This window comes from Peromyscus eremicus, chromosome 19 (genome assembly GCF_949786415.1).
Source record: "Peromyscus eremicus chromosome 19, PerEre_H2_v1, whole genome shotgun sequence".
Classification (NCBI taxonomy): Eukaryota; Metazoa; Chordata; class Mammalia; order Rodentia; family Cricetidae; genus Peromyscus; species Peromyscus eremicus.
In genome coordinates, this window is record NC_081435.1 from 27999551 (window position 1) to 28027257 (window position 27707).

At 46.1% G+C, this 27707-nt stretch overlaps 1 protein-coding gene across 1 annotated transcript in view; it reads right to left on the bottom strand.

Moving 5' to 3' along the window:
- Window positions 1-690: 690 nt before the first annotated feature.
- Window positions 691-27707, bottom strand: part of Fgf1 (fibroblast growth factor 1) — an 85216-nt gene continuing 58199 nt past the window's right edge. Inside the window, exons 2-4 of the mRNA XM_059246227.1 lie at window positions 21886-22088; window positions 9328-9431; window positions 691-4132 (exon numbers count right to left, since the gene is read on the bottom strand). Of these exons, the coding sequence (XP_059102210.1) occupies window positions 3938-4132; window positions 9328-9431; window positions 21886-22054 (468 nt within the window). The 5' untranslated portion in view covers window positions 22055-22088 and the 3' untranslated portion in view covers window positions 691-3937. The remainder of the gene's footprint in view (window positions 4133-9327; window positions 9432-21885; window positions 22089-27707) is intronic.

The following is a 27707-nucleotide window of genomic DNA, read 5'->3' on the forward strand; positions in this document are numbered from 1 at the left end:
GAAGGAGAAGGACTGACTATAATGATAGAGTGAGTGCAGGCTGCCCATCTGTTTTCTTTCTGCTTTTTTGTGGTGCTGGAGATTGAACCCAGGGCCTGGAGCTTGCTGGGGAAGCTCTCTCCCCTCAGCTATGCTCCAGCCCTGTCCAGTTATTTTCCTAGGTGGTCCATGTGCATGAGAGAGACAGAGGTGTGTGTGGGGGGAAGCACTTGAGGACATTAACTGCCATATGCTAGGCAACAGATTGCTTGTTCTTAATTCTCACATCCCATCTTAAGACGTCCTTTGACATTGACCTAAAATTTTGAGTAAATCCTTAATTTTTCCAGTTCATAATATCTTTGCCTAAGCAGAAGCCTATCAGCTTGACAAATAGCAGTGTGATCTCACATACTGTGTACAAGGGAGGAAAAAGTCCCTGAGTCATTAAGAGTACTTGCAAGTTTGTAGATGATTCCCCTTCCGGAGACCTAGAAGCTCCCTCGTATTGCCTTGTTTCCAAACGAGGTGAAACTGTTTCTCCCTGAGCTTTTCTCATTAGCCTTTAGTGTCTCCTGTCTAACAGTAAGATAACTACAGAAGACGATGCAGCTGTCACCTCGGAGATGCCCGATGTCACCTCGGAGATGCCCAATGTCTTTCCACAGAGAAATGCTCAGAAACCCGAGACATGTCAGCCATTAACACAACATTTATTAGTATCTATAAGGTGCCGTGTGGTACAGTGGGGAGGGGTGGGGTGGAGCCGACAACGTCAGGCATCGTCTTCATCAGAGCCTGCTCTGCAGCCACGGACTGCGGTCGCTTTCGGCAGCAGTCTCTGCAGAGCTGAGCACTTGGGTTTCACTGCCTTCAGTGCCAAGCAGGGGCCTCGTCTCCGATGGCAGCTGAGGCACCAGTTAGTTTTTTGGTCTGGACACACTGCTGCTGGCCATTGGGGGAAACGCCCAGCTCCGTTTCTAGTATGTTACTGTCAAAAGCCCATACGCTCCTCACACTGTGTAGGGAGCGTTGGGTGCCTTGTCACAGTCAGCTTGGAATTGTGAGTGCGTGTGAGAGGCACATGACAAGCAGATGGCTTCGAGACTTAGCTATGCAAGAGAGTGCACAACTGAAGCTTCCCACATTCAGTGTCCCAGACAGCCCAGGGACCGGCTTACTGCTCCCTTTCTGCAAGATCTGACAGCTCCTTTCCTGATTTGAAACTAGTCCACCCCTGTGAGACAGACACAGGGTTAACATCGAAAGTCCTGGGTTTACTTCACCAAGCTTATCCCCTCTCGCTTTGTTGGGGGTTATCTACCATTGGGAGTTTCTAGAACATACTATTGATTCATTGATTCAGTAGGAATCTGTGTAGTCCGGGTTTTTACTTGACTGGAAGAAATGAATCCAGAGCATCTCCCTTTATAAATACATGCCCAGGGAGAGGGTACCAGACCGACATGGTCCCCAGGGGCCACTGTCCAATGCCTGACACACATTAGGCCTGGCCTGCAGTAGCTAATGGGCAAATACTTGGATAGTGACTTGGTTGATTGTTAAGGCCACAGTGCACAGCAGTGCTTTGAGTCTCTGAAGTCACAGACCCCAGCTCATCGGTGTGCAGTGGTTTTAAATTTGTCTTGGCCAATGTTATACTTGTGTTTGGTTCATATAATGAAAACTACTGACTATTCTAAGATTCGTAGATTTCTTCTCTGTACACTTTTACTGGCCAAATCTTCAAATCGTTATATATACAAAGACATGGTAAGCCATACTGTATCATCACTAGTGTGCCTGAGATTTACTAAAACAAAACAGAATCATATTATCCAAGTTATAGACTAAAAAAAGGTCACGAATCACTTATTGTAAGGAAGCAAAACATTTTCATGATTGTTACTAATTTTTTTTAAAAGACAGGGACTCTATCTATATACCCCTGGAACTTGCTGTATAGAGCAGGCTGGACTCAGTCTTACAGAGATCTACCTGCCTCTGCCTCCTGACTGCTGGGATTAAAGGGGCGCACCAACAAGCCTGGCAGAATGTTATTATTAACCATGTTGTCAAATAACTCAGTTCAGTTCCTCCATTAGCACTTTGAACTCTCAAGAGTTTCATCATTCGTTTCCTATCCTTAATACGACAGTGTAGTTAGAAGGATTTTTTTTAAAGGAATAATTCCTTTAGATCCTTGTCAAAAAATTGTCAAACAAGTGAACACTGCCATTGGTTTTAATCCACAGCCACCATATCATTGCTTTAGATTTAAAAAAAAAAAAAGGTGTGCATGTCTGAGTGTGTGTTCGTACATGTGCGTGCAGTACCTCTGGAAGCCAGAAGAGGACAGCAGGTCCCTGGAGTTGGAGTTAGAACCAGGTGTGAGCATAGGGATGTGAGTGCTGGGAACTGAGCTCCTATGCTTTGCTGGAGCAGTATGTGCTCTTAACCACTAAGCCATCTCACCAGCCCCTAGATACCTGTTTTTAAAGTACAATAGAAGACAAAGAGGAAAAGCCTCATGAATAAATGTAGTGTGTTAGAAAACTAAGTAGCTTACCTCCTATGCAGTTATTATCATTCTCTGTGGCTGAATGCGAATCCATTTAATTCCTTCGAGCTATATAAAATGCGACAAAAACATAAAGTCTCACAGTATATTGAAATGGCGTATGAAAGGCCTTTTCATGGCATTTGTGTCATATGTCAGAGATGAATAGTGTTTCTAATTTGCTGGCCACTTGGGCCAAGTTTACTTTAAGGGGAGGCCTGTTTGGAGAAATAATGGTACCAGAAATGGTCTCTTGGGAAAAGCTATTGGTGAGGTTTAACAGTTTTTTTGAAGTATGCTTTCTATGTCTTCTAAGTGGGCATTTTATAGGGCACTGGGCCAAAGTGCCTTAAAACCATGCTTAACTACCATGGCCGCTGCCTGAATGTTCAGGGAGACCCAGGCAGTTGAAGGCAGAGGAGGGTACGGTTTGAGCAACCTTTGTTTGAATAACATTTTCTTCTTTTGAAAGCATGGTGGGGAAGCCGGCTTGGACCTGGGAACCCTTTTAAAACATAGAACTCCCACACCAGCCTTGTCAAATCAGGTTTTATATTCAAATCAAACCCTCAGATGATCTGTATGCGTGTGCGATTTGGGGGCCATCATACTGGGACCCCAAAGCCCCTGTTTCTTGGTGGCCCAGCACACCATGTCATTCATGGCTTTACTTTTCTCTCTCCTTGTCCTCATGTCTAACATCTCCCTTTTGAGAGGCTAGCATCCACAGCTGAAGGGCCCTTCCTCTCTCACTGCTCCTACACCCACGGCTCATCCCCTGACTGTAGATGTTTCCTTGGTGACCTGGGAATGACTGCTGGGCTGAGCCTCACCTTTTACTTGGTGCTGAGACCCCACGCTTCTAGACTGTCCACGGAAATGCCACTCCCTTTTGGTTTTAAGTCTGTGCATGCAGATGGGGGTGGGGGATTTCGGTCTCTATCATGGGATTCCTCCAGTTTCACTATCAACTTCTTTACTAATATTGGTGGGGTGCTGGTAGGGGGAAGGGTAGACCTGCTAGGTACTTGGGGTACTCAAACCAGGGCTTACTCAGTAGGAGAAAGAGCATGGAACCAAGGACCAACTTCTCAGACCCCTCTGGATGCTTCACATGGCCCCATCTTTGTGTCGTGAGGTCCAGCCTGCAGCAGGTACCCTGAGGCAACTGGATATCCAAACCCAGACCTAGACTGACCAGCCAGCTGGCCCCATAGAAGCAATTTGGTCCCTCTGTTCCAAACTGTGCTGCGGGGGGAAAGGGCTCAGCAGAAAGGTGAACTGGCTATTAGAAGCACTGCTTACAGTTTCAGGCTCTGTGGGCTGGGGTTAGCGCAGCCAATGGTCAAGGGAACATTTTAGGGTCAACCAAAATAGGGAGCACCCAGACGGATCCCTCTAGTCAGAAGATACCGGCAGGGGGAGAAACAGGATTGCTTTCTGGCCATAGTGAGTCCGAGGACCGCGCTTGCAGCTCCCGTTCTTCTTGAGGCCCACAAACCAATTCTTCTCCGCGTGCTTCTTGGATGTGTAAGTGTTATAATGGTTTTCTTCCAGCCTTTCCAGGAACAGGCATTCTTCATCTGGTGTCTGCTAAAAGGATAAAAACCAGAAGGGGGCAGAACCGTTAGTGACATTGAAATAGAGTTCCTCTTTTGTTCACCAGCTGTATGGAAAATCTCCTCAAATTCCTTCCCACGCTGGTACTTTTCACTAAAAGGCTGGCATTTTTGCCCCAGTATTGTCATGAACACGAATACTTGTGTAAAATTTGCTTTGCACATAAAAGCACACACACTGGAGCTTCATCACATTTCTGTTGTTTTGAGATGGGCCTTGAACTCCTGATCCTCTTCTCCCTGCGTTCCACAGGCATGTGCCACCATGCCTGGCCATTTGGAAAAAGAGAAAATAATTATACTTATTTTAGTTGTTTGTAAAAAGAATTATACCCTTTAAAAAGTGTGTGTGTGTGTGTGTGCGCGTGTGTGCGTTCACATTACCCACTCGTGGAGGTCAGTGTTGGAGCCCACTAGGTTTCCTAGTGGCTGTACCCAGCAGGACTGCATAAGAGGTTGATTGGACCTTGGGCCTGGGTACCAGGTCTTTGTAAGACTTCAACTAGCAAGGAGGTCTTTTGCTCCACCCCTTGGCATTGTTATAAATAGCCCTTTGGAAGAAAGCTCTGGCCGGTTTGGATAAGGATCCAGGCCCACCCGAGTCTATCCTGTGTTATCTCTCTGTCTCTCTCCTCTGTATTTCTAACTAAGTCTCTTGTTCCTCATTCCTCAAGAGTTCCTGGGGTAAATAAGTGTAGGGGCTGGTCCCCCACAGGTCAGAAGACAGTTTGTGTGAGTCAGTTCTACATGTAGGTCCTGGGGATCGAACTCAAGTTGTCAGGCTTGACAGCTACCTTCTTCACCCATGGAGTCATCTAGCCAGGTCATGAATTGTACTCTTAAGAAAATCACAAGGAGGCCGGATGGTGGTGGCGCACACCTTTAATCCCAGCAGTCGGGAGGCAGAGACAGGCGGATCTCTGTGAGGCCAGCCTGGGCTACAGAGTGAGTTCCAGGACAGGCTCCAAAGCTACACAGAGAAACCCTGTCTCAAAAAACAAACAAACAAACAAAAACCCCCAAAAACAAAAAAAGAAAATCACAAGGGAGCCATGAGATGATGGCTCAGCAGATAAAAGCCCTTGCTGCCAAACCTAACACTTGAGTTTGATTCCAAGGACCCGCGTGGTAGAAGAAGGGAACCAACATCCACAAGTTGTCATCTGTCCTTCACACTTGTGCCATGGCACACATCTCCCCCCTTCTGCCTTCTGCCCCACTAAGCAATACATACATAATAAAGAGAAGATCACAACTTCAGTTGAAAAAGGAAAAAACCCAAAGCCCACCACCTACATGTAGGCAACTATGGGCGTTGGTTGGTTGGTTGGTTGGTACAGTGCCAGATTAAATGTAGGACCTTGTACATTCCAGGCAAATGCTCCAACACAGAACTATGTTCCCAACTCGAGACAACTGTTAACATTTCACAAATACCCTCCCCTATCTCTTCATGTACATGTAGAATGTATAAGGAAGGCTCTGAGGATATAGAGTCACAATCTATCAAGGTCATAGTCTATTTATTTGCTGCTTCTTTTTGCTTTTTTGAGGCAGAGTTTCTTTTATATATATATATTATTTTTATTTTGCAGTACAATTCAGTTCTACATATCAGCGAGGCAGGGTTTCTATATCTCACAGCCCTGGCTATACTGGAACATGCTTTGTAGACCAGGCTGGCTTCAAACTCACATAGATCTGCCTGCCTCTGCCTCTTGAGGGCTGGGATTAAAGGCGTGTGCCACCACCTTATCTGCTGTTTTAACATTGGGCAATAAACTAATGAAAGTGTATTCAATATCCCTCCCAAGGAAAAGTGAAGTGAAAATATTATTAATCATTTGTTAGTAAGGATATCTTTCTGAGTATGGCTTGAAGATAGGTATCAAATCTGAAACGTCCTTTCCTACCCCTGTGTCTCTCTACCCCTCTCTCCTTCTTTCCTTCTCTCTTCTCTTTCTAGTACTGGGAATTGAACTTAAATCCTCCCACATGCTAGGCAAAGCCCCTCCAGCCCCCAGCATGCATTATCTTTAATGCAGCAATTTCCTGTCTAGGACTTTACATTTAGGAGGCAGTTGAATGAATGTTAAGTCCTATTTTGAGGGTGGGTTTTGAAGTATTGGCTATTGTGGCAATACAGTGGAAGATGTCTGTGGCAAGGTGATCATTGGAGGAGATAAAGTTCCCTCCTCACAGTAGAATCCAGTGCAGCTGTAGGCTTATTGAAATACCCAAGCATATTAATAATATGGTTACTTGGAAAATGTCTATCAGCTACATTTTACCTACAATTCATCTAGTAAGAGGGAAAGAAGTCAGTGTTTCAAATTTCTGTGGGAACAGATTTTGGAAGGCACATACTCAACTTGAATTTAAGGCAATGATGTGGAAACTCTTATACTTCACACTGTCCTTTTGATGACCTGCCTTATCGGACTCTGCCTTTTTCAAGTCACATGATCCCTATGGACTCTCTTCAACCACAGTTCAGTTCTGATTCGCTTTCTCATGGTTTTTAATCAGATCATTCACTGTTCTTTATATGTGGACATGTTTGTTTTAATAGGATATAAGATCTACCAGAGAGGTGGAATCTTGTTAGTCTCTATAGTCTTTTATCTCCTCTTAGACACGGCTTTGCAGATGATGGCTGCTCACTACCTACTGAGTGGGTAAATGGAATTCTTTTTCCTTCCTGCTTGGGTCGGAGCCAGATTCCTGCTAAGCAAACAGTCTACTACTGAGCTACATCCCAGCCCCAGAGTTAGCTTTTATTAGCAAGGAACTATGCAACAGGAAGTGTCCACTTCTTATTCATTTATAGTCTAGGGAAATGACACCTGGGTGAGACATTGTGGATCCTTCTGGAACAAAATAGGATATAAATATAGTATTTAATTGAATGACTCTGCCTCTGGAGGAACTTGGTCCAGACACTAGTAATGGGGCACATTGTTGAGACAGAAGGAAGGAGGTGGTTTTAGATGGTGTGGGTTGTTGTGACCCTGTAGTAGGACTACCCCCCTGATGGCCATCAGTGGGTGTCGGGCCCACATTCAGTGATGAAGGTGGGCATGGTCCCGTTCCCAACCTGTTCTTCCTTGTCATACTGGTGCAGCCGATGTTCAGAGTGGCTGACTCATGGCTGAGGTGGCCAGCCATCCCAGAGGTACTGCATCTCTGAGCCAGGCTTTGTGTGTACTTGCTATACACTTGGCACAGTGCTGGGGACCTGTTCCTCAGCTCTTGATTCATGCCTATTGTTGTGGTTGTTTCTATTTTTATATTTAGCGCGCTTTCCCCCCAGTTACTTAGGTGACATACACTCATTGTAGAAAATTTGGAAAATACAGGAAGCCATTAGTGTATTATAAACCCACCCACCTACCACCCCTGTAGATAACTATATTAATACTTTGTTATAAAGTGTTTCAAACTAAATTTTTCAAAATAAAAATATCCCTTCTGCACAGACCACAAATCTGAATTAGAACGGATGAAGATCTATTTGCTCAGAGCATGAGACAGAGCTTTTAGCTATGTTAGAATGTTTCTTTGTCAATGTGGTATATGTGAAGATTCTTAAGTAGGACATGCTAAGATCTTATTCAGGTGAATTACAATGATGGCCATGGTTGATGTAGGTGAGGGTTTTTTCTGGAGCCTTGAGAACACTGGTTTCAGGCAGTTCTCCTTCAACATTTACATTTAAGTGTAAAATATTAGAATAAATGTCAAAATGAATTTCAAATAGAAAAAGCCTAAAACCTTGCCATCATCTCTAAGACACAGAGTGTGTGGGGCTCACAAGCTGATCTTACAGGTGTCACCAGTGAAGTGTCTCACAGGTGTCAGAAGCTGATGAGCACGTTCGGTGTGCCGTCTCCTGGGACAGTCTTGAGCCTATGTGAGGTAGATCCTGTCTGTTGGTATAGACAGGGCTCACAGTGGACATCCGACTTGTTAGATTAGGAGAGGCGTGAGCTTCATTGGAGCTGGAATGGTTGACTGACTGGATGGGCAACTGGAAGAACTGCCTTAAAGTCTGTTTCCCTGTGCAGCAGTCACTGCCCAACTCCAATCCCCTGGAGTCGGCTTTTCCCATGACAGCAGTCCATCTTCTGCCTCCTAGTGGGCAGTGGGAGAGCTGCACTCTGTTCTCACCCAGCAGGCTTCCTGTGTCTCTATGCTAGTTTGGCAATTGGGTACCACTGAAGGTCAGCCCAGACTAAACCTGCCTTCCAGACTGCCTTTTTTTGTAGCCATCTCCCCCAAAGGGAAGGATTGGGTCACAGGTTACAGGCAAGATTCTTATAAGTGCTTGGATACAGAGAAGGGAATCTCAGAATCCAAAGCATTCCAAGTTAGTTTTAACATTTTAGGTGATCCTGAAACAGAAGAGATTATCTGCAAATTTTAATACAATTTTTTTAAATGTTAAACTACTGTAATTTTGATTTTGATTTTTAAAAAGGCATTAAGAGACAGGAGAAGTAACATACTCAGTAAACTTGACCTCATTTTCCAGTACCCATATTAAAAAAAAAAAAGAAAAGAAAAGGAAAAATGAAAAGAAAAAGTCAGGCTTGGCGGTATGTTTGTCCCAGCACTGGGTATTGGAAGTCAGGCAGACTCTGGGGTTTTCTAGCTAGCCAGCCTAGTCTACTTGGCAAGTTCCAGGCCAGTGAGGGACCCTGTTCTTTTTTTTTTTCTTCTTCTTTTTTTAAGGTCAACAGCACCTGAGGACTGATACCCAAGGTTCTTCTGTGGCCCCCAGATGCTTCTGTGCACACAGGTACACCTCCACACACAGGCAGAACATTAAGAGACACACATTGTTCTCACTCAACTCCAGAAGCATTTTTGGGGTTGAATGAATAAGGTAGGATTAGGTATTCTGAAATGAGTGCCCAACAAGTTGCCAAAGTACCAATCATCATTTCCTCCCTGTCTGTATGATAATCGGAGTATTTTGAGAGAATACCACAAGAAACTCTTTTATGTTTGTGCCTAAAATAAAGCACGGTGGAGGGTGAGAATCGTACTGGAAAAAATAACAAACAGAGGCTAATTGATGGTGTGTCATTTGCATCACCCCGTGTAACAAGACTTCTGGAAACCTCAAGCCTTGGCTGAGTCTGGAGGCGTCAGCCTCATACTTACTGAGCCGTATAAAAGCCCGTCCGTGTCCATGGCCAAGTACTGGCCAGTCTCCGTACCCTTTATATACACTTCGCCCGCGCTTTCCGCACTCAGCTGCAGCTGAACTGGAATGAAAATAACACAAGCGAAAGTCAACAAACACCGCACGTTGGCCAGTAGCCCCGCAGCCAGAACAGCCGGCTATGGAAAATTCTGATTATTCGTTTTGTAGCGCCCCGAGGAGGAGCCCCCAGTGAATCAAAACGGTAGTTCCTGTTCCTTTCTGCTCCGGGGAGAGCTGTTCATGGGGAGCTGCAAATTCCTGAGAAAAAGAGAGACAAAGGCTAGCTTGGGCAGCCCATCTACCCTGTGCATACCTGCCCAGTTCCTCTGTCCTCCTCCTCTGTCACCTGAGGGGAAATCATTACAGGGAGAGGTCATACTGGTTTCCTTAGTTCTTAGTTCCCCAGAGGTCTTGGAGTACTGTAGAGCAGGAAGTGGCAACAGCTTTAGCTGTCACCCTGCTGGATAGGGACACACCTTCAAGGCAGAGGGACATGCTGGCAGATCACTAATGTTTTAAACCCAGACACTGTTCTTTTCCTGGAGAGGAGAGAGTTCCAGGGAGTCAGGACTCACCACAGTGAAATTGAGTGAACCCCTCAACCTCCAGGGCATCCCAAATAGGGCCCTGGCAGAGAAGTGCTCAGGAAGGGGAAGGAGTTACCCATTTACCCATATATGCAGGGACAAGAGCCATGTTCTCAACTGGGGGCCATTTTCTTCCACAAGGGATGTCCAGAAAAGTCTGGGGATTGTCTGTGTCATGACAGCTGGAAGGGAAGGAGCAGGCCACTGGCCCTCGTGGGCAGAGGCCAAGCATGTGCAAAACATCCTCCAGTGCAGAGAGCAACCCCTCAAGGTCCTGGAAGCCATGCTGAGACACCTTATGACTGAAGGCAGGGATTGCAAGTCACTTGAGACGTATGTCACCATGTGTTCTGGTTGATCCTCCCAAGGTGCCTTGGGTAGCGATGGACGCATATCAGAGGCTAATACCCAATGGATAATTACTATTTTGCTTGTTCACCTATGAAGGGAGGTGCGTTAATGGTTCATCCTTGGGAGCTAGAATTAATTCTGGACTCCTCTGGACAATTTCTTTAGTCTCTAGACTGTCACAACTGTTATTCTGACTTGGAGTGAGAGGGCCAGAATAAGTATAGAAAGTAGATTAGGGGTGGCCATGGCCCGGGCAGGGGTCAGGATTGTGACAGGAAAAATATAGTTGAGAGATGTGTGGGTGTTACTTCGCTTCTATTTGGAGTGAAATCGGAGTCAGGATGGCAGCCCAATAAGCGGGGGTGGGTTGGAGGGCAACAGACTTGACAGATTTCTCTGTGGGTCCATTTAGACCCCTCCCACCTCCCCTCAGCACAGTGATGGCTAGGTAGCTTCAGTACAGTGATTGATACGCAACTTCACTGGCTGAGGTCCTAGGCTTCCCTGTCCATACTCTTCATCCTAGGAGATGGAGGCACATAGAAAGCCTCCCTCGGGATAGTCCACATGTGCTTTTCTAGAGCGAGCATAGGCCTGGATGGCCAAGTACTTAGGTTCCCCTCTACAGCAGTGTTAGCATCCTTTCCACACAGTCCTTTGCCCCTGGCTTTTCTTAACAGCTGTCAGTGTGACAAGTTAGCCGTGTTGTTGTTGTTGAGATTTGAAGTGTATGAGTGTTTGCCCTGCGTGTGTGTGTCTGTGTACCACTTGTGTGCAGTGCTCCTGGAGGCCAGAAGTTGGAATCAGATCCTCTGGGACTGGATTTGCAGACAGTTGTGAGGTGTCCTGTGGGTGCTGGGAATTGAACCCAGGTCCTGTGAGGTTCAATCCAGTGCTCTTAATTGTGAGCCATCTCTCTGCCCTCTCCAGCTTGTTCTTTTTGCTAGTTGACTTGTGCTCCATTCTGTAGCTGTCTGTAGCCTAACGGTTGGCCACATCCTGACAGATGTGCTGGAGTTTCCCCCTTCCCCTCTGCTTTCCTCATCCTCCAATTCACACAAGAGTGACACATAGTTACATCACCCCTAGAAGATGCACCTCTGCATCCTCGGAAGTCTGCTGTAGAGACTCAAGACTTCCCCCAACTTCCTGTGGTGAGCCGAGTTTATTGAAATTACAGGAAGGGAGCTGGGAGCCACTGACTGCCTAACTTTGGCCATCTCTGAGAGTATGGTCACGAGATAGTAGGCTGAAGGACATCCAGGAGATGCTCCCTCCAGCCTCACATCACTCACTTGCTTACTCTGCTCTACCTGTGTTAACTTTCAGTTCTTGTGTGTGTGTGTGTGTGTGTGTGTGTGCGCGCGCCTGTGAGTGTGACGATAATAGAACAATCATGGATGCTGTTCCTCGGGACCTGTCCACCTTGTTTTTTGAGCTACAGTCTCTCAGTTGGCCTGGAACTCACTGGTTATGTTAGGCTGCAGTGAGCCTAGGCATCTGCCTGTCTCCGTCTTCCCCAACACTGAGACTGCAAGCATGCATCGCCACACCCAGCTTTTTCGTGTGCATTCTGGGATTGACGCTGTGTCCTCATGCTGGCACAGCGAGAGTTTTCCCGCCTGAGCTGTCCCCCCAGCCCTCACCAAACTCTTGTACCTAAAGGTCCTTGCGCATCCTATGCCCCTGTCTGGCATCTTCTTCCTCCAGACATTTATAAAGTGTACTCTGCTGTGGGATGGTCTGTATGTTAAATGTGTTGCTCTGATTGGTCAATAAATAAAACACTGATCAGCCAGTAGCCAGGCAGGAAGTACAGGCAGGACAAGGAGAGAGAGTAATTCTGGGAGGTGGAAGGCTGAGGCAGAGAGACACTGCCAGCTGCCGTCATGACAAGGGAGATGTAAGGTACCGGTAAGGCACGGGCCATGTGGCAAAATGCAGATTAATAGAAATGGGTTAATTTAAGGTATAATAACTAGATAACAAGAAGCCTGCCACAGCCATACAGTTTGTAAACAATATAAGTCTCTGTGTGTTTACTTGGTTGGGTCTGAGTGGCTGCGAGACTGGCGGGTGAGAGAGATTTGTCCTGACCATGGGCCGGGCAGGAAAACTTTAGCTACAGTACTCTCTTCCTCCTTCAGGCCTCTGCCTAAATACCTTCTCAGAGAAGCCTGCTCAAGTGTTTGTGACACTCTGCCAGTGGGTCCTGTCTTCCCCTTCCCTAATCCCTGCCCATCCCCCCCCCACTGCCCATGTACTCCCTTCCTCATCCACTTGCTGTTTCCTTCCATATGCTCAGCACATAATTATTTTATTACTTAAAGCTCTAGCCAGGAAGCAGAAAGAAAGGAAGGGAAGGAATTTTGTCTGTCTTGTCTTGACTCCTTGGGTCCCTGGTGTAGCGTCCTACATACCGTGTCCAGTTGGTATCAGCTGAGTGGATGTCATCAGGCTAATGTTGGTAGAGATGGTTCTGCCAAGCCATCCTCAACAAGCCAGGGCCTTTGAATTGTGCTCCCAACACATTCTCTGGCGTTAATGGCGTCGAGATGAGAGGCATAAGGCTTGAGGCTAGACTCAGCCCCCAACTAGTGGAGTGACCTTGGCCAGGCCACTTAATCCATCTTGGGCACAATGATGGGTACTTAGGTTCCATGTCTATCAAGTTCTCTCCAGATCTGATAGTCTGTGAAGCATGTGGCTAAGTACGATAGTGACGCTCCAGGGAACAGAATGGCGTGGTATGTCCACATAAAGGAATGCAGTTGTAGTGCATGCGAGGACATAGGTGAGTTTGTGGTTGCAGTGGCGTGAAAAGCCCAGAATAAGCAAACATATAAATATGGTGAGTAGATTTGTGGAGCCCAAGGCTGGACAGGAGTTAGAGTAGAGAGCTCTTAACTTAATGGAAGAATCATGGTTAAGAGCCTGGGAGATTCTCTTTTGAAAATTAAAAATAATACAGATGTCTGTACAACCCTAAGACGAAAAATTGTAAGGGCCAGTGAGATGGCTCAGTGGTTAAAAGCCTCTGCAGTGCCAACTGGTGACCTTAGTTCAATCCCAGGATCCCACGGTAGATTAGGTTTTTTTTGTTGTTGTTTTGTTTTGTTTTGTTTTGTTTTGTTTTGAGATAGGGTTTCATGTAGCCCAGGCTGGCCTCAAACTTGCTATGTAGCCAAGGATGACCTTGAACTCTCCATCCTCTTGCCTCTATTGCCCAAGTACTAGAATTAGTGGCGTGTGCCACCACACTCCGTGAGGAAGGTTGGCTTGTTTGTTTTTTAAAGCATTTAATTTCCTAGCTCTGTCTCTTGCTGCAGGGCTAGGTGAGGGCAAGTTCTTTCCTTCTGTGAAATCCCCATCATGGCCTTGGAGAGGCCTCACAGAAGTAAACAAGAGCTGGGGCCTGCCTAGCACATGACTACAACCCTCAGCCAGGGATGGTATGCTGGTGAGCATCGGCTCAAGAGTTTCCTCTATAAATATTATTTCTCCAGGATGTCCAAGTTTCGTAGCTCATTTTCACTGCATTTCTTTCTGGCTGTGTTTCCTACACATGTGCCTTCCTGCCAGCCCTGCTCGCAGAAATATGACGCCCAGCCTACATGGCACATGTCCGTGATTGGGTGTCCAACCCTCTGATGGGAGACTTCATTCTGGTTCTGTAGACCTATACCCTCTCAGCTGCTGGCTGCAGGGAACACTCAAGGTGGGGCGGAAGTGTGACCTCAGAAAGAGGCAGGGGCTGGCCACACAGCACGCTCCTTCCTCCTGTAGCAGCAGAGCAGGGGCAAGGATTGTAAGCCATTAGGTGCCCCCCCCGACCCCTACCCGTGTGTGCTAAAATTTGTGTTCATGAGTAAAAGCACAATTCAATATCGTCTCACGCCCCCACCCCTGTCCCTGTCACTCTGTCCCTCTCTCTGCTGTCTCCCTTTGTTCTTCTAGACAAAAGCAGGAGATAACATACAGCAAAGAAATTGTAGGAAAATAAGTAAATCCCTGCTGAAAAATGTGTAAGAAGCATAAGCTAGTGTATATAGCTCATGAACAGATGTGCGTAAAACGTAAAACTTCCTAGACACTGTCAGGCGTGTCCAGCAGCTGCCCTGGGGAGGCCGAGAAGGTGGTAGAGGACTGGGGACCCATAGAGGGAGGGTCTGATTCATCCTCATGCTCTCTCTATTTCTATAAAAATCAGTTCTGCAGCCATCTCTGGGTCCTGGGGATGGCATTTGCTGGTCTCTGGTCTGTATGTATATACGGCATGCTTTTGGTTTGACTGTATACACATGAGCTATTACAAAGTTTTCATCAAAGAGTCGCCGTCCCCCACAATTCTCCCTGCCTTCCAGGGGTGATAAGGCTTAAAGCTCTGTTCTTAGTCAATAGGCTGACCCTCAGAGCTACCCAAGGCTCTCCTCCTTTTCCTCCTTCCCTTCCTTCATTTTCCCCTTCCTTCTTTCCTCTCTCCCTTCCTCCTTCCTTGTTGTGTGTCTATGAAATGTCTGTGGAAGGTTGCATGCATACTATGATGTAAGTGTGGAGGTCAGAGGACAGCTTCTTGGAATCAGTTCTCTCCTTCCGAAACCTTTACGTGGGCTCTTCTAAAAACCAAACAAACTCAGGTTTTAGACTTGCAAGCAAGTGCTTTACCTGCCAAGCCACCTTGCTGCCCCCAAGACTCGATTCTTGCTCCTGGTGACCTCTGAGGTGGTCTGTGACTCCGCTCAGGGTTGAACACAGGGATTCGTAAGGGGTTTGAGTGTACCAAAAGTACCAGGGGTGGGGGTGTAGGATGGGATGGATGGTCACAAAAACCCTACCTTCTCCATATTCAACACCCTCTGCCAGGTAAGCACCTTGAGCAGAGAATGACACCCTCATTGGGAGGGAGACCCTGGTGTCTATGAACAGGAAGGGCAGCAGCCCTGGGCATTCCAAGTTGCTTATTAATGAAAACCAAAGTCTGTAGCTAGCTGAGTACTTCCTTTAGCCCAGGTCTGAAATGGAGACAGCGAATTTTGATTTAGCAGAACAGGAAACAACATTCGAAAGGTACTCTAGTGGTCGATAGGAAATCCAAAGCCTTATAAAAATTGACTTGAAGAGGGCTGGGAAAGGCTTGTGTGGTAGTTTTTTTCTTTCTAAGTGACAGTGTGTCACTCTGGAGCCCAGGCTGACCTGGTACTTACAGTGATTCTCCTGACTCAGGCTCCCAAGTACTGGAATGGTAAGCATGAGGCATATCTAGCTATTTGGTGGATCTGTGATGGTAAATATCCTAACAGAATCCAGGGTTGTACTTCTGTGTGTTTTGTTTTGTTTCTGATTTTGATTTTGGTGCTGGGCATTGAACCCAGGACCTCATTAGTGCTAAACTTGGATGCTGGAGGGTGCTGGTTTGAGAATACAAAATCTAAATATCAGCCTAAAATGGACACCGTCACCTTGGTGTCTCATGCTCCTGTGTTCCATGCTCACTATTCATCACCCTGTGGTCTCTGCATGCTTACAGCCCCTTCTGAAGAGGAGCCCAGCATTTTCCAGGGCTCTACCAGCTTCCACCCGGGTACTCTTGCCTTATGCCTAAGGAGTAGTTGGCATTTGCTTTCTTTTCTGGGACCATAACCTTCCATGAGGTCATAGCAGTAGCTTGTTCATAGAGAGGCACGTTGATCCCGTACTTTCTAGAGCAGAAAGAAGGGAAAAGAATCCAAGATGGCTAATGCCAAGAGCAGTGAGCTCTGGGACCCACACTCCATGTCCACCCCTGTCCTGCACTAGGGATTTTTACAGCTGAGGTGACAGCTGGTATCTTGGGCTGAGAAGCCAAAGAGGAGGGCCTTACTTGTGTGTGGCATGGCCTGCCCTTTATGCCTGCTGCCCAGAGAGAGGCCACAGAGATTACGTGCCCAGTTTATTCTGGGTTGGAGACTTCCCGGCCTTGGTTGTGTTTACTCAAAGTGAGGTCAGCCTCATTCAGAACTCAGCCAGGTTGTTTTATGTCAGTGGAGTTTATAATTAAAGTGTAACCACAAACCAGTCTTTGAAAAACATTAAAGACAGAGAAGGGGAAAAAATGGACCAGAGGGGGAAAATTCCAGTGGTTTGAAATGTGTGTGTGTGTGTGTGTGTGTGTGTGTGTGTGTGTGTGTGTATGTGTGTGTGTGTACATATGGAAAAGACTTTTGCTAACATTTGTAAAGGTGTCTTGTCTTTTAACATCTGGAAAAAAGTCAGAAAACTTTTTATTTAGTTCAGAGATAGACTGAGAGACATATGTGTGTGTACTCATATGTATACTGTAGTTTCTCCAGAAAAATCCCTCTATAATCAAACAAGGGGTCTTGAGTTAGACTCGGGGACCCAAGAGGCTGATACACCACATATGGCAGGCAGGAACATCCTGTTGGGAGGACATTCCTCTCTGTAGCCCTGCCCCTCTCTCTGCCTATGGCAGCAGGGCTTAGACCTCCCCAATGTGGTTCTTTGGAAAGCTGTCCTGACTTGGAGTCCAAGCTGGTGGTGAATATAATGCCTTTACCATTAAATGTGGAGTCCCATCAGACCAGACAACGGAAGTCTGGACTACCCCCAAACAGTATACAGGGAGGGATTTCACTGCAGTGTGGTCTGCCTGGATCCAGGGCACTGCAGTAAGATCCTTTGGACCAGCAAACTCCCCTGGTGCCTTTAGGATGTGGCTAGGTTTATAAATATTTGATTGGCACACACTCTGCTGAAGAACATTTCCATCTGTGTGGTGAGTGGTGCCGAGGATCCACCTCCCCGACACAGCCTCCTTCCTACGGGCTGGGGAGGCTGGGGCTGGCTGTAGGCTCCACGAGGAGGCTGAAAATTAGGAATGCTTAGGAGTGTGCCATTCCTCTGCAGCTGCTGTTCCAGCTGTTGATCTTATGGAAGAGGAAAACCCGACATGTCTTCTCCAGAGAGGAAACTCTAGCAGGAAGAGCAGACAGGCATAGAGCTCTTAGCCTTTTCTCTAGTGGCTCTGTCCCAGGGAAGTTAGATGGGAAGGAATTGCTGGGCCAGGTCCTGGGCAGGCTGTGGCTTTATGCCAGGTCTCAGGAGCTCCAATTGAGACAGTCTCAGGGAAGCTAGGATGTAAAGTCAGCAGCAGTTCTGTGAACAAGCTGAGCATTTATTTAACGGCCAGCTCTCAGGTGGTTGAATGAGGAGGCCCAGTGAACCTAAGGAGGAGGAGGAGGATGATGACCCTGGAGAATGGCACTGTTTTGAACATTCAGGTGCCTGGCAGTGTGTTGGACACTCTCTTAGAAATATCACATTTCACATTCCTACTTTCCTAAGAGGTAGAGAACTGTTGGCATTCTTATTTTTAAATCAAGGAAACTTAGGGGCATAGAGGAAAAGTAGCTGCCACAAGGTGTCACAGGTCTGGTAAATACAAAAGGGGACATCAACCCGTCCTTGCCTTTCTGCACCATGTGATAGGATAAGTATGCCAATGTATTTAGTTTGCGGGGTGAAAATGCTGTCTGTCATGGTGTTAGTATCAGGGTGGTGGTGGGATCCTCAGGGAATGTGCTTAGTATTGGAACAGGGGACAGGCTCCAGAAGCTGTCCCTGTGAGAGGCCGGTCACATCCTGTTAGCTTTAGGGTTTTCAGCACGATGATGTCTAGTGACCTCAGAGGATTGTTGTCAGGTGGAAGTGACCATCTGTGCAGAGCCTGGCATGTATCAGTGCTTGACAAGCATCTCTTGAGATACTGTTGGGTTTAAATTTATCTGCCAGCCACACAAGTCAGCCGCTCATCAAATTAATGCTTCCTGGGCACTGAACCAGTGACAGGCAATATGCTGAACACAAGAGCTGCAGTGTCGAGCATCAAGAGACAGAGTCCTGGTCCTCCAGGGGCTTGCAGGGGAGAAGTCCAGGAAACAACCACATAAGTAAATGCAGAAGTGTAGCTGTGAGGAGAGGCACACAGATCTGTGGCATCCTTCACATGGATGCCATAGCATGAAACTGGTCACCTTCTCCTGGTCCTGTGGCTCTCCCTAGACTCTCCCACAGTCACGTATCTACTTGTCTCTCAGGGCTCGCATTCTGCTCTCAAAAGCAATCTTTTCACAAGCTGCATCTCCAGGGCCCCCTGTAACCCTCACTGTCTGTCTGTCTCTATTGTGGATACTATGACATTGTAACTAGTGTTTACATCATGTACGGACAATTGCCCAGAGCTGTGGCCCAAGCTTTGGTGAAGGCACAAGTCTCAACCCCGCCTCTCTACAGGAACCTGGTAGAGACATTTCACTTAAGTCTGTTTTGGAATTGCCAGTGCACAGCGTCCTCCAGAGGTTGACACCACAGATAAGGTACCTGGAAACTATTTCTCCCAAGGGTAAGACAGACAAATTTGGATAATTTCCCCACTTTGCGCACAGTCTTTCGAGGCTCTGAGGCAAGTTCTGTCTTGTGGGGTTTATGCTTTACCGAAGTATCTGACTGTCTTTTAGGGGTGCTCTTTCTTCAGGAAACTTTGGAGTGCAGCTCTGCCTGTCATGCTCAGACCAATGATTAAGGACTAGAACTTCCAAGCGGGGCTGTGGTGACACACGCCTTTATTTAACCCCAGCACTTGGAAGGCAGAGGCAGGTGGGTCTCTGAGTTTGAGGCCAGCCTGGTCTACAGAGTGAGATCCAGGACAGCCAGGATGACACAGAGAGAAACCCTGTCTTGGAAAATAAAAAAAAAAACAAAAACAAAAACCAAAAACCACAACAATAACAACAACAACAACAATAAGAAGCAGACTGTGTGTGGATCACGGCTCTCCAGGGTTTCCACTCAAAAGCCGCCCAAAGCCGACTCTGCCTCTGAGGCCTGAGGTTCAAAACGGCAGTGCCACCTCTGGGCAGAAGATGGCGACAGATCCACACCCAGGGCCCAGGAGGCCCCCTGTGGCAGGCTGATGGGTAATGTGAGCGACACAGAGTGAAGCTAGCACTGCTTGGAATACCACATGAGGAGGAAGCTGAGTCTCAGTGAGATTAAAAGACTGCCCAAAATTGGGCTCCGGGGACACTGAAGATTAGAAGAATCATTGGCTGGGCAACTTGAAGCTTCTCTAGCAGAGTTCTTCATGCAAAACAGAGAGACTAGTAATTGTCTGGTTACAAAGTGGCAGAGGAGGACATGAGCACCAGCATTCCAGGGCCCTGACTGCAGAGGGTGGGTGGATCGTCCTTTGTGGTTTCCACCGGTACAGGACAGATTGCTGCCTATTTACCTTAGGACTCTCCCGTTGGCCCTTGTCCTTAGTTCTAGAGTAAGCAGACAATAAGCACATAGAACTGCTTTGAATGTTGGTAGAGAAGCGTGAATCCAGACTCCAGCCCTTCATGGGCCAAGAGAAGCGCCATAGTATCACACTGTATGTCCATACGCTGCATTGGGTCTGGAGACTTGGGATGGTAATGGCAATATTGGCCAGCATGTGCTGAACCCTGGGCCAGGGAGGCACTGTGCCAGAAATGTTTACTACATTATTTCATTTACCTCTCCCAAGAAACCTGGAATCAGTATTCTCATTTTTTTTTTTAAGTTAGAAAAATAAAGCCTGAAAGATTGCGCCCAAGTTCACACAATAAATACCCCGGCATCCCTTGGGCACGTAATTCCTTACAGCTCTTTTACTGAGCTACGCTGAGTTCCCAGGGCTTCTGACAGCTGAAGCCTGGTAGCCAAGTGCCACCACAAGCTGTCCCAGGGTTATGCACCCCGAGACATCCTATGCTACTAATGATAGAGTGACCAGAGTGAAGGCACATGACCTTTGTCCAGAAACCCAGAAATTGTAGCCTCTTGTTACCCCGAAGCTTAAGGTTTCCAAGAACCAGGCAAACCTTAAGAAACATGTCGCCATGATCACCTTTGCTTTGGATCTTGGGGACTAGAACATCTCCCATTAGTTCAGAAAATTGTGAAGACTTAGTAGAAACATTTAAAACTCAGAGAAAATGAAGCTTGTTACCCGGGGTTGTGTGGGTGGACCCATGGATTGTAGACTATGCCCGATATAGTGAACTGGAATCTTAAGTTCATTGGTAGCACAGGGTCTCTGTCCTAAGCCCTGCTCACACCGTGCGGCTGTAGGACGACGTTGCTTCTGACGGTTCTTCCCTCCACCTCCTGACTGCGGAGATCTATATGTTATACATATAGATGTGTAACACCACATTCACTTTTTATTTGGCGAGGCCTCCTATGCTAGGCAAGCACTCTGTCACCTGGGCTACAGGCTCAGCCCAAACTCGGTTATTTTTAATGTTCTAGAATCTCTATTTTTGGCTTGTCCTGGGTCCCTGTTTTTCATAGAGTGGAAAACATGTAGGAGGCCCACTTGAAGACAGGTTATCCAAACAAAGCCCCCAAATCATAAGCCTGCCCCAGCTGGCTGGCGCTAGCACCCGCCTTTCTGGGGAAGGAGGGACAATGTTAACACCCATCCCAGTCACGTGTGCATCTGAGACTGAGCAGGGTATCTCAGAAGCCATCTTCGCACTGTCTGTGAAGTTTGGTGCCTACACCGGGTGTAATCCAACATCTAACACATAAGCCATCACATCAACAATTGGCATCCCCTTGTCAAGGCAGTCCCAAGCCTTCCTTCCCCCTGTGTTCACCTGTGTCTCTCAGTGTTTGGCTCGTGAAATTGCTGCTCCTCTATGCAGGGATCATATCTGACTTTTGGCTTCCCTACAACATCTAATACCCTAGTGGTACTGAGGGAATCTCTTAGTAGAAAGCAGATACCTAATATCACACACACACACACACACACACACACACACACACACACACACGCACGCACCAGCACTAGAAGTACTGGGCAGGTAGATTATTTTCCCTAAGCCATAGCACCATTTATCTGCATTGTCTGAAAGCCAGGCTGCTGGGAAAGCCCAGAATTGTCAGCTGCTCACTCTGTGGCTCCCATCTCTGGCTCCATTAGTGTCTGGAGAATGACGCCACCCCTTCTACATACCACAGCCACATCTGCAGAATGTGCTGCAGGAAAGCTGCATAATTTATGATGTGTTAGGCTATGCTTAGAGATGGGGATTCTCAAATCAAGCCCAGTGGAGACATCACCTGGAGAGTCTGTTAGCTTGAAATTGAGCCCACATCTTTGTGCAGGATTTCCCGCCCCTCCCCATCAGGTTCTTCCCATAGTGGACCAGCAGGCCTTTGTCTGGCTTGGGGGCCTGATCTTTTGTTAGTTTATAGAAACCTGGGGGCAGGGTGCAGTGATTGGACCCTAGCAAAGGTTATATCAAGCCAACAGAGAATCTTTCCAAAAGCTTGCAATAAGATGCAATTAGCAAAGTGGTAGCCCACGGTTTCCTGTCTTCCAAAGCAAGCCCCTTGGTGTATGTATGTTATCTCATTTCTAAATGCATTCCGCCTACATAGAGCCGTGGAAAGTGGCTACCTGTACCCTTTTCCCTGCCGTCCTCCCATGCTGGACTAGGGGAGACACAGGAAAGTGTGGGTGCAATTCAGATAGCTGCTTACTGTGCTGGTCGCTCCTGTCCCTTGTCCCATCCACTGTGCCGTCTGGAAGGATCCTCAGGAAGTGGCCCCCGTTGCTGCAGTAGAGCAGTTTGGGCTTCTTGTAGTTTCCTGGAGGCAGATTAAACCTCTCGGTCAGGGCTGTGAAGGTGGTGATCTCCCCTTCAGCCATGGCTCAGCGGCAGCGGGTGGTGGTACTCTCAGGACTGAAAGAAACGAAACACACCTGTAGAATGTTCTTCCGGTAGAGGTATGATAGACATATTCAGGAAGGGAAGGATCGCGCAGGGCCACAGACCGCTCAGGTGCTACCCAAAGTGCACGGGCCTGTGAGGTGGGTGGTGGCAGAAGAGGTAGGGCCCCTCGCCTAGAAGAGGTTTTCCAGGCAATTCTCTCTTCCCAATTGGATACAACTTTTCAACGAGCTAGATTTTTTTTCTTTTTTTTTTAGAACTTCACATTTAATCATTTGGTCAAGAGGAAAAACATTATGTCTCGGTCCCTCCTTCTGGTCCACACACATCCTCAAATTAAATACTGTAGTTATACTAAAATAACACCTGGGGTCTGGCAGAGACCCACAGAAGCCAAGAGGCCGAGGCTGAGGCTCTGTCTTCCACCCTCACACTGTTTTGACTAGGTACTGCCAAGCCAGAGTGGGGCAGAGGGCACAGATGGCCTGGGCAATCGGGCACCTATGAGCCAAGGGTGCAGCAGGGGCAGGAAAGGGTTAACATGCATGGCAACCTTCTAAGTTTGCTGGAGGAAGGGAAGAGGGCAGAGAGAAGGGCTTGGGGCGTTTTTAAAGAGCAATCACTGTACCCAGGAATACTTTCTGAGACAGAACATCTTGAAGGCTGTGCCTGGCTGGTTTCATAGCCTTCCACAAGACCCTCTTATCACACAGGAATATCAGGGCTGTCATTGTTCCCAGACTATCTTCATCTTAATTATTTTCTAACATGAGATGCCTTTATAACACAGAGCCTATCACATCACATTTTTTTCCTTTTTTTTTCACATCACATTTTATAAACCTCTAACATTATATATATCCACTTTATATACATTCATACTAGTGTAAAAGTGTAGCAATTATTGACGCTGGGGATTTGAAAAATGAAACCAATGAGAGTTAGAATGTTAAACCATGTATTTTGCCTACCATTTAGGAAAAGAAAGTCCTAATAACAGGCTGTTCTGGAACTCACTCTGTAGACCAGGCTGGCCTTGAACTCACAGAGATCTACCTGCCTCTGCCTCCCGAGTGCTGGGATGAAAGGCATATGACACTACTGCCCAGCTTTTTTTTTTTTTTTAAAAGAAGAGCAGGAACCTAATGTTGGCCTCACCTATGTATAGCTGTTAATCATATATGTGTGTGCATGTGTGTGTATGCATGTATGTATGCATGCATATATATACATATATTTATATAATGAAGTGGTTTTATAACAACAATCATCATCACCAATAATAAATTTTGTGCTGAAAAATAATATTTGTTAACGTCACCCTGACCCTTTAATGTGAATGCTAAAACTCCTATTAAAAAAATTAAATCTGAGCTTAGAGGCGTTAAATTGCCTGTGCAAGGTCAACAACAAGAATCTAGGTCTCAGAATAAGTCAGTGAACACCAAGCCCCAGTCTGCCCTTAATTACTATGGGAAAGTTACATGATTTCACTGATGTAGATGTATTATGACCAGAAGTGGGGTTTTTACCCATTGCATGAAATTATACCTGCCCGTATAAACTTGTCTTTTCGCCTACCATCATGATCTGAATGCTAGTGATCTCCAACAACCTCCTCTGCACCTGCTCCCTGTTCACTCTGTAGCTGGATTCCACATAGCTGCTCAGGCCAGAAGAAACTCATGCTGGTAGCATCATGGACTCCTAAGACCAGTCAGAGCTCCACATTCCATGCCCTGATCAGTCCCGCACAGGCACTATTCATGGGCATCTATTCAATCATAACCCAAAGCACCAATCTGGATAATTTGTCTTTGCGACTGGAATTGGAGCTGGAACTGGAAGTATCCACCTTTTTCTTCCTGCTCTTGGTAGTATGTCTGGTACATTCCTCTATCCTGCAGTCCCATAGGCCAGCTACTGGCTTCAGTTTCAGCTTCTGTTTGGGAGGCCCCTGCAAGGACATGCCCCAAATTTAAATACACAGATAAACTACAGTCAAAGTCATTCATTTGTGATAACAAATGGCTCTCATCACACGGTACAACATTGTTCTAGCCACATAAGATGGTAAGAGACAGATCATGCTATTTACATCAGCTGCAGAGGGAGGATTTACCTTGTATAGCGCATTGTGCTTTTCTTCCAAATTCTCAATATTTTCCAAACATTACCCTTTCACCTCAAGCCTCTTGTCTCTTTGCCCACTTCCATCTCCTCTCTCCTCAGCTGTTTACCCTCAGCCATTCCTTACTCTACTTCTTTCTGAATCACTTTATTTTTCCCTTGCAAAGTACTGGAGAGGGAGTCTCCTGTGTAATAATTTTTTTGTTTTGTTTTGTTTTTTGAGACAGGGTTTCTCTGTGTATCCCTGGCTGTCCTGGAACTCACTTCGTAGACCAGGCTGGCCTTGAATTCACAGAGATCTGCTTACTTCTGCCTCCTAAGTGCTGGAATTAAAGGCATTCCCTATCACTGCCCAGCTCTACATACTGATTTCACATACACCATATCACTAGCTGCACCCTGGCTCCCTGGATCCCCTCTGATGTAAAGCAATGAAGCTATTTCAAGTGTAGCTAACTTCATGTGTCACTCCATTACCTCACAGATCTCCCTTCTTAACAATGCAAATAAGAGATCATATATTTTTTCATTTATTTTACTCTTAATACTTCCTAAGTTGTGTACTTAATTTGCTATACAGGAAACAATAACCACACTCTAATGGCTACCAGTAGAATTGTCAATCTTAGGAGAGTAGAACTTTCTTGTTGTCTCAGGGTCTCCTCCAGTGGCGGTTTCTGATTGCATTTCCCATACTTCCTAAGTTGTGTACTTAATTTGCTATACAGGAAACAATAACCACACTCTAATGGCTACCGTTGGTATTGCCAGTCTTAGGAGAGTAGAACTTCCTTGTCTCAGGGTCTCCTGCAGTGGTGGTTTACATTTGCATTTCCTCTGTTGTGGGCCAGCTACATATCAAGGATGGCCTTCTCTCTTCGGTCCCAGCAGGGAGTGGCTGTTAGGTTGTTTTCTAAGTGCTGGGCATGGATTTGGCTCTACCTGCCTGTATGCTTGCCTCCATCAATTGGGATGAAGATGAATAGATACACCAGAAGGCTGGATGGGGTTGGAGGTACCAGCTCTTGCTAAGTTTTATACTAATGTTTTCATTTACATGTGGGTATAAGCCATGCAGTCTGGATGCCATCCCCCCAGAACCTTCATCAACTCATAACCTTGGCCAGCACTCAGCGGGTCCCCAGGGGTCCTTCCTTCTGAAACACGATGAGAACTGAAATGTATAAGGCTGCACCTCTATTCTTTGCCTGCTCCTCTCATAAGTGGGATAGTTATGGGATGGCTGTGCCATTCAGATGCTTTCCTCTATTAACCCTTTATTTACATTTGCACCTGGATGCTGAAAGCCACATGTTGACTCCTTAAAATAAGCCTGGCATCACCATGGAGCTGATAGCCATGGCAGGTAGATTTATGAATCATCTGAAGCCTGGGGTGGGAGCATGAAAAACCTCTTATTTTTTATTTTATTTACAATTTACCTATGTTTTGAGAAGTTGACAGTCCAGAATTCTTTGGCTAATCCATTGTTTGCTAAAGGACATGAATAAAGGAAGTATAGGGTGTGGCAAAACCATAAGGCAGCAACCTTAACAAGTGTCCCTGGGGATTAATGCAAACTGCTCTCATAAATGAATCAATTAACTAAATGAAATCAGGCATTAAGCATAATGTGGATTTGCAACGACTTCTCATTACTATTGTCTGGTTTATAGCGGCTATCTGGAGAGGGGATTTTCTGTGTGGGAGATGGAGAAAATCGAGTTCAATGGACTCCCTCTCATCACCTCGCACCAGCCAGCTCCTGGATTTAGGGCACTGGTGAGATTTTAGGAAAGCCAGATGATTTTCTTGGTTTCTCAGTGACACCAAAGTGAGAGGGACACTAAACCTATCGGAATGTCCATGATAAAGCTGACAAACACACCGGGGCGGTGGTGGCGCATGCCTTTGATCCCAGCACTCCGGAGGCAGAGCTGGATCTCTGTGAGTTCAAGGCCAGCCTGGTCTACAGAGAGAGATCCAGGACAGGCACCAAAACTACACAGAGAAACCCTGTCTCGAAAAAACCAAAGGGGGGGGGGGAAGTGCTGACAAACTCAGTTAGCTGTGAGCTCTGGATCAGACACATGAAACAGTGGGAAGTTTATACCCTAGGCTGGGAGCTCAAGTCGTTTTTTTCATGTAGGATAAGAAGCATACTGTACAGCCCTGGGCATGCACAAATGGGAACATGGATGTTTCATCTGGAGATGTTTCCTCTAATAATTCCCATCTGTCCTACTGCACAGAATCCTCTGAAGGGTTAAAGAAACACACCATTCAAAAAGCACCTGGGAAGTGTAACAATGTGACCCAGCTTCTTAGAGATAAGAGCACATGGTTATAGTAAACCAGTTGAAGCCTGCTGTGGTCTGGATCAGCTTAATTTAGGAGAGTTATTTTTATTCTCTTCCTATATGGCATAAATTAGCTAAGCTTCTCCTCTTATTAAATCACAAAGTTGATAACAGAGTAGATGAGGGAGACAAAGATTAGTTGGTTGTATAGGGAGAATTCCAGTCATTGTTGCAGACTCAGATATGGGCAGATGTGGAAGTGACCCAGAATCCTGATGTTCCCAGGAGGCATTGTGCTCAGTGTAGCTCTGGTGACTGCTGAGGAGAAAGAGCTAGGGTTCTGAGAACCAAAGGCAGACAAACATTGATGTCTGTAGGTTAGTTTTAACTCCTGTTGCTGTTTATGCAGCAGAGAACTGGCCACGTAGAAAGGCATTTTGCAAACTGCATAAAGCCACTGATGATAGTGTGTTTTGATCAAGGTGGACCTCAAACCCAGCACGTATAAAACAGGACATAGCTCCAGTTCTAAACACTGTCCTTGTCCCTATGAGTCAAATCACCCAGAAGCATTAATACTGCCTCTAGAGATGTTAACTCTCTTTAGAGTTTATCAAGTCAGGTGTGTATGTTGAATGTCAGAAATAAATAAGATACATTTAAGCCAGCAGCTGGTGGGAGTGAGAGGGAAGAAGTGAAGCAGGTAAAACTGCATTTATATGAATTATCCAGAAAAAAAAGAAAAAATATTGCTCCAAAGTAGATGAATAAAATCAAACCAAATATATTTATAGCCACAATAAATATAAATGGACTAAATTCTTTAGCTATAGGCGCTCTTAAAAATCCATATATCCATATGCATTCTGACTACAAGAGATACATTTAAAACATAAGGATACAGAGTGGTTAAAATAAAAGGGTAAAAAGTAAACCAGGGTCAATGGCATGCACACTATGGACAAACACAGTAAGATTCAGTCTAAAAAAACCCAAACTCGAATGGAGTGAAGAGGCAGCTTGTATATGGGAGAAAAATCCTTGCAAGCTGACCAATGTTCTGTCAACAGACAGAAGATTAATATCTTATATTAATTATTATATATATAGATTATATATCTAGAATATATAAAGAAATCAAAATTAAACAAGAGTAAAGCAACCTACTCAAAAAAATGTGCTAAGGAACCGAACAGAAGTT